At 45.5% G+C, this 20,818-nt stretch overlaps 1 protein-coding gene across 1 annotated transcript in view; it reads right to left on the bottom strand.

Moving 5' to 3' along the window:
* The window catches only part of si:dkey-82f1.1 (DENN domain-containing protein 2A), a 29,666-nt gene extending 10,210 nt beyond the window's left edge, over positions 1 to 19,456 (bottom strand). The window contains exons 1-4 of the mRNA XM_047597060.1: positions 19,080 to 19,456; positions 4,892 to 4,978; positions 2,067 to 3,113; positions 666 to 793 (exon numbers count right to left, since the gene is read on the bottom strand). Coding sequence (XP_047453016.1) covers positions 666 to 793; positions 2,067 to 3,113; positions 4,892 to 4,977 — 1,261 coding nt within the window. The 5' untranslated portion in view covers position 4,978; positions 19,080 to 19,456. The remainder of the gene's footprint in view (positions 1 to 665; positions 794 to 2,066; positions 3,114 to 4,891; positions 4,979 to 19,079) is intronic.
* Positions 19,457 to 20,818: the final 1,362 nt, after the last annotated feature.

The following is a 20,818-nucleotide window of genomic DNA, read 5'->3' as shown; positions in this document are numbered from 1 at the left end:
ACAATGTCTGGCGGAACAAACAATACTTCTCAATGAGAGGAGGAAAGTGGTCTAAAATAAGCTGTGGCGTCACGTGCGGAATTACTCAAAAATAATTAGACCCAATACGACTGCTGCCAGTTCATCGGGAACCAGCTCGTCAGAGGGAAACCAAAGACACGCTGAACCCATTGCCAGTAACATGCGATGGCTCTGAGCCATCCACATGCCCCCCGCTGCAGGACACTCACAGGAGGTCAGCCGAAGTACAACCTCACACAACGCCGGTATTGTGCGTTATGAAATTAAAGCGGCTCTGGGTGGGGTTGGCATAACACTGTAGATAATAAGGTAGGAACGCGGGAACGTTCTTCGTATGATTTTTAATAAAAGTGAAGCAGCGCGGCTCTAAATTAAAACCTGTGCAGGGTAAAGGCGGTTTGTCCTCCTCATCAACTCCGTTGCTAAACTCTGTGACACACACTTTTTTTAATGAGAAATTACACTCCAAGGTCACTGAAGAACAGAGCAAATAGGACAACATACATACTATTGAGCACTTTCAAATTATAGCCTATTTAAGATGGTTAATATGGCAGCACTTTGAAACCACACATGTCAGAAACCAGATGTTTTTTTTTTAAAAGATATTTCATAAAAATAAAGGTGTGATATGTATCACTCACCTATAATGTCCTCGTATACATTCTCCTCTGATAAAGTGCGTGTTAAGCCCAGTCTCGACTGAGCGTACCAGTCCACCCCGCAGCTTTCTGTGGACGACTGTAGCAGATCCTCAAACTCGTAGGACTTCCTAGCGGGAAGAGGAGCGCAAGGACTTAAGAGAAGTACACACCAAATACAAAGAAGCAGAGGAGGCATGACGTTTGACTGATCCTTCTAAGTTAATGTGTGTCATGCTGATGCTTTGAACAACATTTGATACGTGAAGCAGGAAAACTCATGTTACTGTTTGCTAGCTGCAGCATCAAAATGACGACATTTACGTTGGACGATTAAAGAAAAAAGCGCATCCGTGGTTGCCTACATCCCCAAATGCATGCACATATAACTGAAATAATGCATGCTAAATACAATACAATACAGCACCACATCTCTGCTAATAAAAGCATCTTTCAGAAGCTTAACAGTTGCTACACATAAAATAATGTTAAGCCCAATGCATGAATGAGTTGGTTTTACTGCTATAAAACACTGGAGCATTTCTAATAAATCTGTAACTTAGTGTTTCTTAATACATAGGCATATGTTGTTGTTTTTTTTGTTTTTTTTTTTAAAAAAGCGCCCTGCAATGGACACTCATGAGGGAGACAGCCTGACCAAACAAAGGGCTTGACACAGCACACTGGAGCGGAGAGAGAGGCCTCCACATATGGTATGGAATGTAACAGATCTGAGCCCAGCTCCAAAACGAGAATTCCGACCACTGGAGAAAGTGAACAATAGATGTACTCCAATACTGCGAAGTTCACATTTTTCGGTTTCCCCGCAGAGGCCTGTTTCATTTGATCGTAACCATCTGAATCGAGTACATGAGTCTTGAAAATTCCAACGTGTTAATTGTTCATGGCTGAACGGGTGTTCTGGACGGGACTTTTCACTTCATAGTCATGCACTTTCTTACATTTAGAAAATTGAAACTCCCTCCTAGCCGAGGGTCTTGCACAATCCATTTTACTGTCAAGGCTAAAATCTTTGAAAAAGCAAGGGGCCTCTTTGACGGGACTCACGCCGCTCTTCAGATTGCTCTCTCCTTCCAGCGGAGTCGAAGAAGGAGGAATGAGTTGAGTTGATGTGTACATTCCTCAGTGAGCTAATTTTGTGGGATATTTAGAAACAGGATGAGGTCACTGGTGCTTTTGATTTACAGCAGATGTGTTGTACACCTTCGTGTTTGTCTGGTGGTGATGGGGGAAGAAATGGAGGATATACTGTATACACTGAACCATCACTTATTAAGCTCTCTCTTATTAAGGTCTCAAGATGTTGAATGTTTGACGCAAGACAAAAGGTCAACACTAATCGCAGCTCCCCCTATTTGTGGTCCTCTCTCCTTATTAATTTACCTGTTAATGTTGTCGCGAGCTTTGTCAGCCCAGGGTCTCCTGCAAACTCCCGGTGGTGGGCACGTGGGTAACGGCGGAGGAGGAATGGAAGGCAAAGGAGGCAAGTTCCTCTTTCCTTTTCCCGACGAAGGCCCTGACGTTGGGGTGGCGGGCGGCGTGTGGTGCTGGAAGGTTCTTTGAGGTTTCGGTAGAGGGTTTATAGACGGCGCACCCGGCTCACTGTACACGTTCTCCGAATCCCCTTCCCTCCTCCTCCACGACCCGCTCGGTCGAGTCAGGTCAAAGGTCCCAAAGATGGGCTCGTTGGCCCTCTTCTCGTTCTCCTCCAGTTCCTCCTTCGAAGGAGGGCAGAAGTAATTCCCTGGAAATGCCAGCGAAGGCCTGTCAGGAACCTCCATCGTTGCTTTCTCCAGTTTCTTAACATGGGTTAAGACTGTTTTTTTGTCTTTAGGTTGTTCGGTTGGCTTGGAGGCCCGAAACCCTCGCTCTAGGATTACTTCTCTGTCTTTGTTTGTTGGGCCCTCTGGAGATTTTGTCCTCAGATCCCCCAGCTTTCCAACATTCTCCTTCCCTGAGTCTTGTCTGTCCCAGCTGACAAACCTTTTGCTGTCTGCCCTTTGGACTTCTGAAGCCTTAGATTCCTTTTTCCTCACTATCTCGACTTCCTTCTGCGTTGAACTTAGCGGACACGTCTCCGTGATAGTTGCTGGGGCAGGCTCTTTTTTGCCCTCCCATTGTGATATCTTATCACGGATGCTGGCAGACTTGGCTCCTGCTGGGCTCTTGTTGTGGTTCAGCTTACTGGACAGCCCGTTCTCCATGCTGGGAGTCCGCGGGTCGGCGGCGGCGGCGGTGGTTCTCCTCTGGGCCAGCATGGTGTCGGGAGGACCTGGGCTGTCGCTCAGGCTGAGCAGAGGGGACAGGGGACGCTTGATGGACACGGTGGCGCCCCTCCTGTCTGTGACCCCTGGTGACCCACACACCTCTTGGGGCTGGGGCACCGCGGATGACGGAGCCTCCCCGACCTTCAAGCCACAGCACTGGAGCCTAGAAGGGAAATACACAGAAAAGTTGATGATACAAGACAAAAATGTCAATTAAAAATTAAAAAAAATATATATTAAACCATCAGAAAAAAGAAGTATTTCATGGTTAAAAGGATCAAATGTCACCTGTCACTCATAAGATGTACACACACACACTGTGGGTAAGGAACCAAAACAAAAAATAAAAGAAACATGCAGAGAGTTATTGTTGAGAGCGTTGAACTGTGTCAACCGTAATAATTTATAGTGCAATTATTTTCCTAGAAATGAAAGCTGCAGCCTTCAGCGTGCACAGCAAACCATCGCGCTCCACACAGCTCTTACAAGTATGCCCGAGCAGATCTTTGTTTTATGAGGTAAACAAGAATTCTTGTTAAAAAAGCTCAGGTATCTGCACGGGGCCTCTGTTTCACTCCTGGAACATTATTGGGTCGTGACAGTTTGAACTCTGGGTTTGGGGGCCAAAGTTTACAAGCTACACACACGGCTATTTCTGGCGTGGAGATAAAAGCATACACGAACGAGGGCAGGCCCGCATCTTTTCTTTTCTCCTCACGACCCACAAAGCTCCGCGCTGGCCTAAAGCCCATTCATCAAATGATTGAATTTCCAACAAACAGAGGAAACGTGGCCTCGCTGGGTGACTTCTGATGACTTCGCTGGATGTGAAGACCAACGGTCGTGCAATCTAGAGGAAATCTCGGGGGGAAATTACTGATTCAGGCTTCCTCAGAGACCTTTAAATAAAAGACAAATTGTTGATGTCGCAACAATGACCACCAAGGAAACGTAATGGTTCTCTTTCAAATTGCTCCGTTTTATTAGTGTGCCCTCGCTCCCCCTTTTTCTTTCTCCTTCCAGTTGAAACAGTTTTTATTAAGCATGAAGCAACAGAGGGGAAAAACTAGGTCAAATAGAAAAGCTAAGTAAAGCAGAGCAGGGGTGGGCTGAGAAGTCAAGTAAGTGGAGCAGAGAAAGGAGGAAATCAATGGTGTTATTCCCTGTTGATTTAAAAAACACTAAGACTAAAAAGTAGGTATTTAAGTAATGGTCTCCACAGAAAACTTCCATGGACATCAATGGGTAGAGGACAGAGATACAGGTCAATGAGGGTGGAAGGAGGGAGGCGGTGCAGAAGTCACAAAAGCATCAGTGGGCAGCTCAGTTAACACGTGGCCTACAGCTAAAGGAAAGTGTTTCAAATGCATATATTCCTGCACATCAATTTCTGACAGTCCCTAAAAGAAGTGGATTCATCTTTTGAGCAATGTAACTGACACGTAAAGACCCTAAAAACAACAGACACTGAAATCTTCCTCTAGATAATCTCTCCTATTGGCACAAACCAAGATCCCTTCATTATAATCTAAATGGCACTAATGAATTTTGGCCGTGAAGACAGAAGGGATCTTTAGAAAGCGGTCATGGAGGCATTAGACAGTGGCAGCAGGGGGGTAGTAACAGTATCCAGATGCCAGATGGCCAACTCTAGCCGGTTCTGCTCTCTTGCCCCGCTATTGTTATACCATTGACCTTAATGGAAAGGGGCGTCTCCATCTTTCTCGGGAGCGGCACAGAGGTTTATGATGACTACACGGAAACGAAACTTGCTCAGATGGTGTTTAAAACATATTATATGGCACCTTGTTCAGGAGGAAGGAATTATGCTTTTGAAAACTACCAAATGTCAAACTACTCATGCTATCAATGACAAATTATAGGTTACAACAGGACATAAAGAAAATGGTAAACAAGCTCATTGGTTTTTGAGGCGCCTACCCGTTGACTGATTGGTAGATACAGTTGTCAGTGTTTGTACAGAGCAGCAGGGCCCTCCCACCGGTCATGGTGCTAGCAGCTGGCATCCTGCACAGACAGACAAGGGAAGAGACAGTGAGATGATAGAATAATGAATTGTGTACAGTTGAAACACAGGTAAATACAAGGGTACAACAGACTTATATTTAATCTCATAAGTCATGAAGAAAAACATGTACATGTCATTCACATTTACCGAAAACAGTTAGAATATTTCAGTTTGTGTATTTTTACTATATGCATCGAACATGATGACAAATTAAATAATAGACCGACAAACTAGAGTGGGTCAGGAGAAGAGCTACTTTCTCAATTCTGTGAACACAAACTACCAAACAGCGACCTCACAGGTTGAACCCATCTGCCATTCTCCACTTCATAAGTAATTGGCAGATACAGCTGAAAACGCAACAGATTTTACCTGATGGAACAAAATAAGTTAAACTTCCAAACTGTAATAGGATTAAGCTCCATCTAGTCAGGGAGGCAATCGTCTCTCTGACCATCCCTGATTGTAGTTACCTTAATTTGTTGTGTATTTTCCAGTTACAAATTTACCTCAGTCCTTTATTATCGACAATTACTGCCAAAGGTGTGTGAACAAATACGATCAAGCAGTTGTTAAATATCATTTGGTGCATTTGTCTGAGCGTGATGAAACTAGATCCACTTGGAGCCCATCAAGATCATAGACTTAGAGCCACTGGTGCACAGTGCGCACGACTATAAACGCCTATAAACACCGGTGGAAGGTGGACATGGAGCGAAAGGCCCCGGCATCATGTCTGACAAAGATGTAATATACTGTAGGTTAGGGCTAACTGTAGCTGTATTCACGCATTTATTCTATAGCACATTCTCAGAAACGCCTATGCATGCTTTGCCACCCTGTTTCATTACAAAACCTCATATAAAACACACCTACACACACCTACACATCCTGCCAAAGGGTCCACATGCCAGACCAACACATGGGTTTGTGAGTGTGACTTCTACCAGATGTGGTGGGATACTTAAGGGTATTCGCAGGCTGTTAAACATTTCCTGAGCGCTGCCTGGCCCGGCTCCCCTTCCATCCCTCTCCCTGTAAACCTGCACTGGCTAACGCCGACACTGTTCCTCGCCCCCCGACTATGCAGGGAATGTGAGCCAAATTCAGCCAAATTCCACAAATTGTTGTCCCAACTGGCAATGAGGCAGAAAAAATAGGCCGCGATTATTTAAAAAAAAGCTAAACAAATGAAGTCTTCCCTGAGTTAATAACATAATTGGCCCTTTGGGTCCAATGTTTTGGAATGACTGAGCCCAGTATGTGCTTCTTGTCCTAAATAAAAGAGCAAATGGACGCTAAGAAAAGGTTGCGGTCTCTTCTGATAAGAAGCAGGCCAGATCTATATGTCGTATTTTTAGCATTTTTACCGCCCGAGCCATTCATTTCTTTGTCTTTAGCCCCCCCATCGGTCCAAGGCCTAGCCCCCCAGGGAGAAGAGAAAGAAAGAGAAAGAAAGAGGAGTAGGAGGAGGAGGAAGGTTTGCGTCAGCCATCCACTGGCCTGTAGGTCTAAATTATTTTCAGCTGTGAGCTGAGCAGGGCTCAGATGTTTGAGGGGAAACATCAACTGATTTTTTTTTCCCCTTCCTCCCCCTCCTGGCGATTTTCTCCTAACCCTAACCTAACACAAAAATGAAGAACAGAAATCCTGCATGGAAATAGGGTGGGGTAGGGGGTGGCAAAGAATGTATAGAGTCTACGAGTTTTACCATAATTAAAGCATAAAACGTCTGTGGTTTATTTTTTTTCTAAGTTGGGAAGGTTGTCACAAGGAGAGAAAAAATATGGAGGGGGGGGGGGGTATCAAGGAAGGGAGCGTTGCAGAGAGGAGGGGGGTTTGGGAGACAGGGGTTGTCAAAACTAAAGAGGAAAGTGGATATTGCAAAGAATAATATAAGTATACTGTTGCACTGTGAAAATAGTGCAGGCTTTTAGGCTGTCCCACTTCATTGTTTGGAGCCCCAAGGCTAAAACAGAACGTGTTTCTCAGCAGAGATTCTAGTGCCTTAAAAGGTAATTTGGTATTTTCACACAATTCTGACTTTCGGGGCTTGGGCTTGGAAATATATCAAACTTGACTCACACATGGACGACAGCGCTTCCCAGCACTTGCCTCAACCTGACAAGCAGTGGTGTTTTCGCATCTTGTAAAAGCAGCACATTTGACAGCATTGCTAGTTTTACAGTGAGCAGTTACTGAGGAAACTCTTTTCAGGAGCGAGCAAAGGCTTTTGTGTCCTCCAGCCATTAGCGACTATTGTTAACACTGACCCCCAGTGCAAGATGGTCATCGTAACAATGCGGAGGCTGAGGGAGGCCATCTGCTGGGGCCAATAAAAACATCACGGGAAAATGTGACCCGAAAGACCTCCACCTGCCCCGCCCCCCTTCAGCCTGTCCTGTGAGGTGCAACAGGCCGTACACGCCGCGGCACAGGAAATGGAAGCGGTATTGTCCACAAGCAGCTGGGTGGATGAGCGCAGGGAAAAAGTTCTTGGAATGAAACTGATTTCAAGGTTTCTAGTAGTTTATTCAGATATGTTTACATTAAACACAAACGCATCGTATTTACAGTCCTTGAGATAAAACCCATTAACTAAAGGGAACTCCCCTGGCACCAGCCTCTGTGAAAACGGATTGGCACTCGCTGATTACCTTAACGACTTCACTACGCAGAGATAACAGCAACTGGGGTCAGAGACTGGGCATCAGCGCGGAGCATCAGTTGCATAACAAAGCCTGCAGGAGATGTCTATCAACGGATGGACACTGGAGTATCTGGACATGGACAGATTCCCATAAACACGCCCTCACATACAGCACAGCACTGAGAGGAGGGTGTTGTTTACTTCAGTCTAATGGTTGAAGCATGGTGTTTAGCTGCTGTAGTAAATAGTGCAACAGACACTGAACACCACCACCCACTCTGAAAATGTAAAATGGGAAGTGGAGAAAGAGAGCTAAGACAGAGACAAAGCTATGTAATGATGAAAAATATGAGACACCTTTTCTATTTTTAGTGCAACCGAGGTAGCAAGGGCATGCTGTGTGAGCATGAATGTATGCTCTGATATTATAGAAGATCATACCTTTTCAGTTCCAAATATGCTCAAAAAGACCACTGAGAGAAGGGTGATGTTTACTTCAGCCTAATGGTTACTTGTAACCCTACATGCCTGCCTTGCCACGTTGAAATACAAGCGTCTTTAAGGTGTTTGTCCCTGTCAAGGGTCAAATAGTTGTGTGCACTCTCAATCACCCTGACACACCTTGCCGGTTGCCGTCTGAAGGGAGTGTAAAAGTTGGTGACGGAAAGTTACAAGTTGCCCCAAGCCGTAGACATGTACAGAGGAGGAAGTTCCCGAATCTTTCTTCATCTCACAGGAACCTTAGGTGAAGCATAGTAGCGGCAGTGGAGCTGTGTCCCAGCTGTGGACAACACATCACCATTTAACAGCCAAGCAGTAAGACTAAAGTAGAGAACTTAAGAGCTGAAATCAAGAAATGACTTGTTTGAGAATTTGTCATTTATTAATATTTTTGGCAACTGGATTTCTAGTCTCTCTATTGGGATGTTGCATTCCAGCATTCGATTTGAACTGTTAGGCCACAGATGACTGCCAACGCTACTAGCAGATAGTCCCAGAATCCCCCCAGTGTAACAAATAATTGTAAATAGTTGACTATTCTCCTTTCATTCTAGAAAGCGATACAGTTTGGGATCATAGTTAGTTTCACTTAATGCCTCTTTTCAAGGAACTTTCTCTATTCTCTCCCCATTGGTTCACAGTACTAGTGACTTTAGCTAGACAAGCAATTCTGTGCTTCAAGTACCTGCAGCACAGCTCCAGCGCTGTAGCTTTGCTTTCCACAAACGTAACTACAACCGAAACAAATGTAACTGGTCTGAAATGTGCTTCCTCGTCTACATCTCTCAGTTGCTGTACAAGCACAACATTCACCGTCCTTCTTCCTCCTCCACACCCTGCACTCAAACATCTTTTCCTTTCTGTGTTGTTCAGCGTTTGCTCAAACTGCAACATGAGCTGTTCCGTTCCAATTCCAATTGTTTGGCCGCCATTGTACTTTAGAGAAAGAACAATACCAACGAAACTATAAATGCTCACAGAGCCGTGGAGACCACATGTAGGCTGAGACATAGGCTTGACAAGTAACTGATGCAGAAGCATAACTCCAGCTTTGAGATTGGCATATTTTAAAATATTGGCGTACTACTGTATATGCTTAGCGAGACGCACAAACTAATCAGCGAGATACACTCGCAAGCTTTTCGTAGATTAGACCTCAGCCTGGCTGGGTTTTCTCGCTCTGGACTGGAGGTAGAATCTCTCTGGACTTATTCACTGACAACGTGGTGACACATACGTATCCACACAGCAAATTTCCCACAATGAGCTGTGTCAGAGTGAAGTCAGGCAACAGCCTTCAGTTATCAGTAGTTAAGAGAATTCCATCACCGGTGATGAATTGTAAAACCATGCAACACTCTGCTCAGCTTGTTATGCACAAGAAAATATCTCAGCCGTTAAGGTTTAGTGATAATGCAACAACGTTTTGCTGGGGGAATTAACTTTATCGCGGTATACACAGGTGGCGCTGAGCTTATCAGAGCTTTGGGTCACTGTCAGCGAGCTGCTGCTCTTATAGCACTCCGGACTCTTGTCGGAGTGCTTCTCCCCTACAGCTGCTTCTCATAAAGATTTCATCCTCCTCTCCACCCCTCTGTCCGGCCCTGCAGGAACAGCTAACACCATGACATCATCGTCCGTCGCTTGTTCTTCCCAAAAACTGCTGGCTTTTTCGGTATCGGTTTTAGATGCCTAAAAAGGCCACAGTCGCTCGGCGCATTCAGCATTTCGCAGCAATTAGGGCTCGGACGTGCGCAAAATACAGGACCTAAAAAGTGGAAGTCCCTGAAAACAATCTTGCTGTCCTCGTGAATAGGTTTTCTGCAAAAACCGACTCGCAGAGGAAAGAACACGATAGCTCGAAATTATTTTCTGCTCTTTCTGAACCCAGGCTTGCTCGAGGACCCCTTCCCCTACGAGATGCGGTTGGGTGTAGCATGTGCCAAAGGCTCGCCTGCAATCAATTTAACACACCACTGAACATTTAGCCAGCTCTCTCTGGAACGACAAACTTGGCTGCTTTTCTCCCTCTCCGTCCTTCTCTCTCTTTCATTTCTTCCTTTCGTTCGCTCCCTTTCGTTCTCGCTTAGTCTTGAAGTCTTGGAGAAAAGTGTGATGGGTGAAGGACAGGAAGGAAGGAAGGAAAGAAGGAAGGAGGACCAATGGAGTAGGCTGCTCGTGTAATCAGTTTCAAGCACATTACTAAGTTTGAGTCATATGAGGATTTCACAAAGACTGACTTGTGTCCTTGACCTGGTAGGCGTTGGAAAGGTTATCTCTTCTGGTTCCTGAAGAAGTAGGAAAGGAAGGTTCGGTGGTGAAGGGAAGAACATACAGAGAAGGAACAGGAGGAGAGGGTCGGGGCAAATAACGAAGGGAATTTTATCGAGGCTCTGCAGTCTCCCTCTCTCTCTCTGTTTCTGTCTTTGTGTCCTGTTCAGGGCCCCCGCTGCTTTCCCAAGCTGATTTCATAGCAAGGCCTTGGACCCGAGCCAAGCAGGCCAGCTCTACGACTGCATGTAAGTGTGTGTGTGTGTCCACGCAACTGTCAGACAGAAAGCGTGTTACAAGCTGGGAAGCTGCACCGAACACACACGCGCACACCGTGGATGTACAAGCCACCTGACTGCCCAATGTGCGGTCCAGACACACAAACAACCCCCCCCCCTCTCCTTGCTGCACCGTGTCCCCTCGTCCCTCCACCTCCTCCCACCCTCCCCTCTCGCTTCATTGTAAGAAAAGGATGGACGTGAGACAGCATTGAAACTGGGTTAGCCACAGAGCCAGACAGGAACTGAAGGGGGATACCACAAACAATTAATTTCTCCCCGCAGGTTTTTTTTTTTTTTTTTTGTTACGTATCAATCCACTCTAAATATAACAAGTATCCATTGTTGTACTTCTAATGCCACACATATAGCATTTCTTGTTATTGTGGTCTATAACAGAGACTCCTGACGGCCCGGGTGTCTACAGTCAATCCCGCTGGGAGCTGGAAGCATGGGCCAAAATATTCCCTCAGAAAATGTATAAACAAATGTTAATTACGGCTGGGGTCACCAAGAAAGCCGCTATGGATGTAATTACGGCGCACAGGCACAACCATATGACATGATGCTACGCCATTTAGAGGGCTTCTTAAACGTGAAATGAGTAGCTACTCGCTTGTTTGTCTACGGGCACAGAAGCAAAGAGGAAGCGTGATGTGTCTCGCAGGAAGTGGAAGAAAGACTGACCTCCTGGTTTTTGTGCAGAGAGTTTTCTAGCTCACGGATTCATCCTGTACAGTCCGTTTGCTGCTGATGAATTTGACCGCTTTGACTACCGCCAGGTCAAACAGGCAGCAAACGGAAGGAAAAACTTAGACGGGCTCAGCAGAGTTCTTCGGAAAGACCTTCTCACTCGCTCCACCTGTCACGAGTTTACAAATGACCACTGCTTAACGGTTTAACCACAGGCTTTTAATGGGGGAGGCCTCCCTTCCCTTTGGAGTTTGTGGTTTGCAATACACATTCCACCTTGCAGGTTAGAGACACGACTGTGGCAGGCCCGTCTAAGAAGTAACGTTCGGGGGGACAGTTTGACGCAAATAGGTTTGAACTGACTCTAAGAAGTGAAAGGAATCTTCGGTGACACACAAAGAGGCGAGATCATCCCCGATGAGAAGAAAAGTGAAGGAGGATCAATCTGTCTTGGAAGCAGAGAAAACAAATCTCTCTCTCTCTGTCCCCCCATCTGGGAAAGGGTGTCATGTTTCTCCTGCGTGCAGAGGTGGAGCATCTGTCGTCCAAGCCCCCCCCCCCCACCTCCCCGCACTCTCCTACAGACATGTCAGTCCCTCCTCCCCCACAGAAGGAGCGCTCCCATCAGCAGAGCTCCTGTCTCATCCCCGGGTCTGCTCCCAATTACTCCGTTGGCTCCGCAGACCAAGGGCCATGCCAACTCATCCCAAGGCCCATTTTAAACAGCTCTCACTTTGCACCCCATCTCGCACTGCCTCTGTCAAAAACCAAAAACAACACACCGGGTGCCTTAACAGCTGAGACGCCACTGCTCCGGCCAACCTCCGAGAATTTAGTGTTACTGGAGTTCTCAGCACACTTCAACAATGCGGCGCATTGGAGCTTCCAGCAGAATTCGAAGGCACTATTTATTTCGTGGTGCAATCAGAGAGAGACAATTTTCACAACTATCCGAAAAGTCGATTTGCCGCACGGTGACCGACCAGATGTCAAACAGCTGTTTGTAATCTTTTTAAGAACGGTCGGAGCGCGGTGCGAGGCACAGAAACGCCGACAGGCAGCTGCTCAGATGGTCACATGCTCGGTCGCTCCAGCGCGTCTCCACCACTTTGGTCCAGACAGAAATGTCTCTGCAGCTTTTGGATAGATGGCTAAAACATTCCTGCAGATAAGCATCTTCCTCGAGGCTATATGACTTTCATGCTCTCCTGACTTTTCCTCCAGCGCAGCCAGCAGATCAAAGTTCTGACTTGTCAAGTGAAATATCTCCACATCTCACTTGGATCGACTGCCACACGCAACATTCTGTCAAAGCACGGCCTCACGTAGATATAGACTAAATCTTGTTGCTCTATGTGTGCTGTGCATTTTTATTTATTTTTTTCATATTACATTCAGCGAACAATCCAAGCTATGCTGGATTTTAAAAACAGTTTCGTATTCGGCCGCTTTCCCTTACGAAAGGCCGCTCAGTAAACAGTGCGGGCTCATCCCAACGAAACGAGGCCTTGGTCTGCACCTGTGCTTCGAGTGCTTGGTGGTTGCAGCAAGTATAAATCATCGCTGACAGAGTAAGTAAGGCCACTGACAGGAAAGCTTGTCAGACAAAAAAAGCTACGGAGCTCTTCCTGGCAAAAAAAAAGCCTTGGAATTTGGCAGGCCGTGATGAATTTCAATGAATGAAGGAATTTATTAATATCCACGGGAAACATGCCAGCTGATAGACACACACCTTCTTCTGTCTGTTTCGCAGGGTCTTAAAACGTAGGAGGCGGTCATGGCATGTCTTTCACCTGAGACAATACCTGTCTCTGCTGTTATAAAAACACCCAAAAGGCCTGGACGTTACAGCAGACACATGAGGAAGTGTCATTTTATACACATGGAAAAAAGACTCCCGATAGCGAACAGTATTTACAGCTATCTGATATTATATTCTGCTGACACATAATGTTGGATTTCGAAGCCTAATTGTTAAACCTTTCCTCTCTGAAACAGGCTCAACCACAGTGAACGCGCTGCAGCGAGAGGACCCATTCTTTCAACAATAACCTGGCTTCTTCAGCACACTAACATTATTTTCTGGGCCCCAGATCAAATTTCTCCTCCAAGCCGCAGCCTCAGAGCTGAGCTCCAGTGTCAAAAAATCCTCTCCTCTCCTTCTCTCTCCTTCCTGTTTTTTTTTTTTCCACCCCGGTTTCATATTTTAAGGGTTCCACTTGAGAATTCCCACCAGAGCCCCCCCCCCCCCGTCCCATCCCTGCTCCCCTGCATGCCGGCACAGAAAACAGATTTTTATAATTCACCCGCCAATCCCCGGGGGAGCCGAACGAGGCGAGAGCTTGGGAAAGTGCTCTTCCGGAGTGTAAACTCCAGAGCCAGAGCCGACGTTTTTGACCTCCACACACCCCTTGACCGACAACTGTGAGCCGGGGCCAAGACCGGCAGCGGATGAAAAAAAAAAAAAAGAAAAAAAAAGAAAGCGAGTGAAACGGAGAGGGGGTGTTTAGCACCACTGGAGGAAGCCAAACCAAACCGATGTAAAGACGTGCGTTTCTGTGGTCATCTCCACACGAACCTCAGGACAAATTGTGCTCAACACACGGAAAATAGCGTTTGTAGTTTTAATTTTTAAGCAGCTAACAAACTCTTCTTTGTTGATGTCGATGTAACTTGTCGTAATAAATGTATGTGTGTTGTTCTGTTAAGATGCTAATAGCGCGTTACGCTAGCATTATCAGAAACGCAGAAAAATATAACAAGGAGAAACAATGTAGGTGCAAAAGTGCATCATTTACATTTTAGCAGCACACAAGGCTGATAGGTACAATTTAACACAACCCAGAAGTAACATCACATGATCAAAACCGTAATTAAACCAGAGACAGACAAAGAGAAAACTGCTATTTTCACAGCTCTAGAGACTAACAAGGCAGCATTTAGATAGTATTTGCCATGATCAAATCTCCTCGGTGTCTGCAGCGCGTCTGGAGCATCTACTCATTAAGTTGTTAGACTCGGAAGAACCTCAAGATAAAGTATTGTTTTAATTGTCATTGCAGAGCACATCCCTAAATTGACAGGTAAACAACATTCTTCTCATTCTCAGCCATTTGTGCGAGAGGAAGGGGGGAGAAGAAGCCCGGGACTCTTCGAGTGATTCGGTTATTGCTGTCATGGGTTTTTCGTAGAAAATATAACACGCACGCGCGCGCGCACACACACACACACACACACATGCTGCACTAAACCCAAGTTACGCAGTGAGCTTTTTCCTATTTTACTTGGAATGCTCATCTTAACGTGGCAACCTGAGCTATGCAGCCACATTAGAAGTGCACTTTGAACCCAGATGGACACATTCCCGTTCCATCTACAAGCTCCTTTTTTTTCCAAGAAAGTAAATAGTAAAATTGCATGTTCACGTGCACGTACAGCACATCAGATGTGTGCGGACATGTGTTTGTGTTCATGCGTCTGTAGATGTTCATGTCCATATTTCTGTTTCTGTGTCTGACTCAGCCTGCGCCTGTTTTCCTGCCCGTGTTTGTGTGTCTTGCGGCGTGTGTGTGTGTGTGTACATGTTCGGGGCTCCACCGCACGTTGCCAGTGGGCACGGGCTGCGAAGCCACACTTAGCTGGCAACACTGGGGGTCTGGTGCTCATCAGCGCTGGTTACCCATGAGCATTCCCCGAGCCCACATCTAACACCCTGTCGCCAGAGCGCCGCTGCCGCTGCCTGTGTCGGCCTCTCTGGAGTGCACCCCGCAACAGATACACAATCTGTACTGTAGTCTGTGTAAACAACGCAGTGGGACAGAGGACCGGGCCTGCCAGCATGTCTTGTTAAATGTCCCAATTAGAGTCGGGGTGACCATTTTTCCTCGAGCCATGGCCCAATTTCTTTCTTTTGTAGCACACTTAGCAGCGCAAAAGCCCAACAAAGCAACAGCTTGCAAGCGACAGGCTGCGGCTACGTGCATATATTTGTGCGTCTGGGTTAAGGGTGCATAATGAAAAGTACATGGCCAGCTGCCAAATGGATAAATGACTCCAATATCCAGTGTGATGGCATGCATTATCCATGCATGCAACGTATGTGTGTGTGTGTGTGTGTGTGTTGGTTTGGCTCTTATGAGGACGGGGTGTCTAAGATGGTATGCATTACGATGAGCAGAGGGGCTGGTGGGGGGTGGGGGGGTCAGGCATGTTTTTGATCACGACTAAACCCATTGGCCATCTAGCAACATCACAGACAATACCCGCCACCATAACTTGGAAACAAGAGAGATTCTTTGACCATCACCGCAGGACACATTCTTTTCGTGTATGTCACTTTGGTAACAACAGCAGCTCTGGGACGGCAGGACATCGGCCCAGCGGGGGCTTCAAGTCGCATGCCGCCCCGCGGAGCGCCTGTCAAAAGCCTGCTCCTATGAGAGGAGGGGTGGACGGGTTGTAACCTCCTCAAACCCTGCTGTCACTTTTCTGAGCAGAAAACAAAAGAGGAGACAGATGTCATTGCCTGGAACTGCTAACGCACGCACGCACAATTACACACGTATGCGCGGACATGGACTTGCAAGTGTGCACGTACAATTTATGCGTATTGTCAATCCACCAAAACTACAGAACACAGAATAGACACATGGGCTGTAAATGTAACAAGTTTGTAAAAAAAATAAAAAATCTGCATGTAAACTAGACATGTAATGGTTAAATCTCATGTAAATTGAGACCGTAGCGTCAGCGTGAAGCTAAACACTGCTTTCCTGGATGAATTTGTACTGTTGGTGACTCATACCAATAAATCAAAACTCATTTCTCCACTTCAGTGTTCATCCAAGAAAAAAAAACTAACAAGCTGATTCAGTTGTGTGAGATGACAGACTTGTCACGATACAGAACATCTGGTGTGTGAGTTTTCGTAAGTATTTTTTTTTCTATCTCCACATAAAGCGTGCAAACCAATTAAACCACCTCCACTGAGTAGCTGTAAAACATAGCGTGTTAAATGTGTTGATATGTCAGAGTGTGTTTACGTTGGTGGATGCGTCGTGAGTCACAGGCGGTGAACACGTAACACTGAGTGAGTGATTTTGAGCGTGGCCGTGTTTTGGCGTGAAGATCAGAAAGGAAAGAAAGAAGAAAAGAAAGAAAATTAGTCATTCGACATGAGTTAACCGGAGAAAATGTCCGGAGAATGAATGAGTGTGTGTCTGACAGGAAAACGATCCGCAGAGAGGGAGCTGAGCGAGTGAATATTCCATATGTGATGAACACAGAGTCACAGCTTTTCCACTACGGTGCACGTTGTCTTTGCACAGCAGTTATGCAGGCTACTGGCCTCTGACCCTGACTCTGAATGTAAACAACTGACCCAATCTGCCAGACCACTATGATAGTAACACCAGTGCCAGACGCAGACAAACACACACACACACACCACACACAATGGTTCCACATGACAAGATTGCAACCCACTTATTATAACCTTGCTGACTAGCAGACAGACAGTCCCTGTCTTTTTATCTCCAACTCTATAAACCTTCTCTCCACAGCGCCAGAGAGTCAGCCAGTCCCAATTGAATATACTCTCAGCCTTACCCAGTTAAGTAAATAGAACGCCATGACAGACCGAAACAGGAGACAGAGAGGAGGAATGTTGATTTGTGCTCACTAAAACTCCCACTGACCTGCTTAAGCTGCTCGTGTATCCCAATATGAACATAAAGCACAGAGAGTTAGAACACCTCAGCTGCTACTGTGGTCTAGTATACGAGTTCAAATGTTCCAGTGCTGCATGTTGCATGGATTCAGTTTTTCGGTTTTAATGATTGCCCAGCAGGTAGAAGTACTGTAAAAGGCCCGAGGAAGCCAATGAAAAGGTCTACGTTGGCCGACTGATAACCATCTGTTATGGGTCACTGCTTATGGGACATAGCAGACATTCCTGCAGCACTGTGATATGATACGAGAACATACGAGAGCATATCGAACGTAAAGGTGTCTTATGGAGATCTAGACCCCCCTAGGAACGTTTGTCTGGAATCACGCCCTTGGGAACTGATTCTGCAGGGTTAATCAAATCGTTTGTACAAGATTTCATCTGTAATGGACAGAAGATCAGCAGTGGTGTAGTCATACATGTCATTACAGCACCATGGAGTTGAATATGTTTACAACGAAATGGCACTGATCTGTTTCAGGACCATCTAACTGAAGACAGTAGTCATTGTTTTTTTGTATTGGTTGAAATAATAATGAAATCCGAATGGCGTCCTAAAAGACTCGTTTTCTCATAAGAATTGGGTCTGGCTACATCAGACTACACCACAGGTTAAGGGATGACATCTGACCTCAGAAACTAGCTAACCCTAACCCTAACCCAAACCCTAACCCTAACCCAAACCCTAACCCTAACCCTAAACACCATTGATTTTCCTTTGACCTTTGTCCACAATCCCACAAATCCACACTTGTTGATGGAAAGGTAAAATACAGTGACTAAGAAAAGAACAAACTGGTATTGCAAATTTCGCATTATTGCCAAACAAATCTTCCTAAATGTTTTATGAAGTAGGAAATGCAGTCAAGATGTCTGGTAGGCTGTTAGGCTTCTGAGAAATAAACAAAATTAGATTTGTGTGTAATGAAAATGCCACATGTTGTTGGGTTTCTGACTATTAAACATTGTGCTTTTATATCTACTCGCACCGATATTACCTTTTTTTCCCCCACTAAACTACATTTAAACAGCAATTTATCAGACTGGCCACTTTAAATTTTGGCGGCGGTTTTGGTAACGAAGGGTAATTGCTGGTGTGTTTTTAACTGCTGTTTCCTAGAATCACTTGGCAAGCTAACAGTGTGACCAACTCTGTCTCTGTTATAAATAGATAGATATTCATTAAGACTAAGTTAGCGAGTTAAATGACAAAATTAGTAACTTAACTTGTGCGAAGACCGCACACTTAATCACTCTCATATTTCCAATCACAGCCGTCTACTTTCTCATTTATAAAACTATGGAGATCTCTATAAGCTTCAGCTAAAAATACATTTAAAACCTGTACAGCCTCAGTACGCCTGACTTTTTGAAACTACCTGGAGCTGAACTCCTCTGTAATACCATGGAGAGCTTTCCACCCCTGCCTGCCTCCTTACAACAATACAGGCAATGCATGAAGAGGTGCCTTTGTTCACCGGGAAGAATGCTCATCTCACTTATCCTCTCTCCCCGTACTCAACAAGCCAGTTTGGAATGTGATGGCTGTAGCGTGCGCTCTCACCGCGATCCAATTTGTTTCCAGATGATCTAATTACGCATTGATTTCATTTAATAAATGATATGTGTGGCACAGAGGAGCCTCTCTGAGTTGCAGCTGTAATGGACTTGGATCAGAGAGTTTGTGAGTGACCGCTTGAGCGCAACTCTGCATACTTTAACTGAAATACAGCCCAAATAAACACATCCTGACATCAAACATTCATATAGGTTTAAATAACCAATGCCCTCGCATGTGGACTAAATCATGCACAAGCTTGAGCATTTAGAGTGCAGAGACGTGAGAAAGCTTGATTGATTGCCATTAATTGTATATTAATGCATCCAAGAGGCAGTATAGGAAAAGGCTGCACTTGATTTGTTTTGGGGGAAATGGAAAGAAAACAGGAACACACAAATCAAACACTGGGGCACTTTACCTCTCTGAGCTGGGTGAGCCCTGATGAAGTGCTCTTGGAGTAGTTCCTCATTTTGCGAAACCTGACCCCACAGAAGACAGCATCCACTTGCATGGTTCCTTTCCCTCCAGAGCAGTTTGGCTTTTTCCCTCTCACTCTGTCTTCCTCGGTCTGTACACCCCTACCCCTGCCTCTGATTTGTCTAACTTTGCATCATTCCTGCTAGTACCTCCCACGTCCACAGAGGAACCACAGGGCACAGCTCCGAACACACACACACAGTAAAAAAAAAAAAAAAAGCTTGAAAAAGGCACAAAGTCAGGGATATCCCTCCTCTGGTCCAGCCTCCAGGCTAAAATGTTTAGAGCTCCTTCTCCACTCCTATCTCTCACTGACTCCTTCTCTTTCTCTCTCCCCTTCTCAAACTTTTCCCACCCCTCCTTCCCTCTGGCCACCCCCCTAGCCCTTCTCCCTTCCCTCCTCCTCCTTCTCTCTCTCCTCCCTCTCCATTTTCCATCATCAACCACATCCCCTCCCACCCCTCTAAAAACCCCCCACTGCTGAACTAATCTGCAGCTGGCCGGGCGATTGGAGCCCTAGTTGCTAGGGAAACCGAGTGTCCTGCACAGGAAAAAAAATGGAGGAATGGAGCAGGAAGGGGCAAAGCTGAGCACAACTGAACACATAAATAAAAACCTCCTCCGGGATCCAATTAAAGAAGCCCGAGGGCCACTCTTCCCATCTAAATAAGGGCACGGCATGTTCGTCCATTTCATCTCTTTGAGATAGTGTTTACAGGTTCACATGTGCCAAAATGATGCGGCACAAACAACAACAAGCAACAAGTAGTGCGGAAAGACAAGGAGCCTGTGTGGTGGCAGTTGGACGGGCAACGGTTTGGCACTCGACCTCTCCTCAGTCAGTAAGAAAATACAAACTGAAACACACTGAGCCCGGCGCACTAATGGGCCCAGGGCTGCAAAACAACTCAATGGTCCTGTGGAAAAAGAGAGAAAAGAAAGTGAGAGAGCAGGAAACAAGGCTGGACATGCTTACTGATGACCACCCTGATTAACAATTAACCTGTTCAACCTCACAGGCCCTCTTTCCTGAGTCCACTTTTTGCAAACGTGACATTTGCACTTGACGTACAAGTTAACTCACTAAAGTGACACCTTAAGTATTTTATCAGGTAAAACCACTGCTCTTCAACAGCTTCACTGGGGCAACGAGATGGAGACTACACTGAAAATATTAACTAACAACCATCTGTTTGGCTGATTACTGTGATTACTTTAAGACTTAAAGCAAAGAAAAAAGAAAAAAAAAAAGATGTTGTTCAGACTTACCAGACATTTCAAATCATGAAGCAGAGCTCAACCAAATAATAATTAAAAATTAATATTCTGTGAACTAATTAATGAATTTGCAATATGGATTATTTGCAGACCTAATGAGGACAGACACACAATTTATTGAATTGTGGTTGCGCGTGACCATTTTAGAAATTCAAGTAGTAGTCATTATTGAGGCCTTAGCTTATGACAAAGAGTTTTAACAACCTACACTAACTTTTTTTTTTCATTGATTGCGGTTTCTACTTTGTGTTGTCCAGGATGGTGGAAAATGCCTGACCCTCTCGGGTAAAGGGAATTGGAAACAATGTGGTTTAATGTTTTGATTGCACTCGGTTTCAGAACTGTAAAACAACTCATGCCACGGCTGCGTTCCTGCAGCCGTCTCACTGAGCTGCCTCCGCA

The sequence above is a fragment of the Mugil cephalus genome, chromosome 10 (genome assembly GCF_022458985.1).
Source record: "Mugil cephalus isolate CIBA_MC_2020 chromosome 10, CIBA_Mcephalus_1.1, whole genome shotgun sequence".
In the NCBI taxonomy this organism is placed as follows: Eukaryota; Metazoa; Chordata; class Actinopteri; order Mugiliformes; family Mugilidae; genus Mugil; species Mugil cephalus.
Note: the sequence above shows the minus strand (reverse complement) of the source record. Positions and strands in the feature narration are given on the sequence as shown.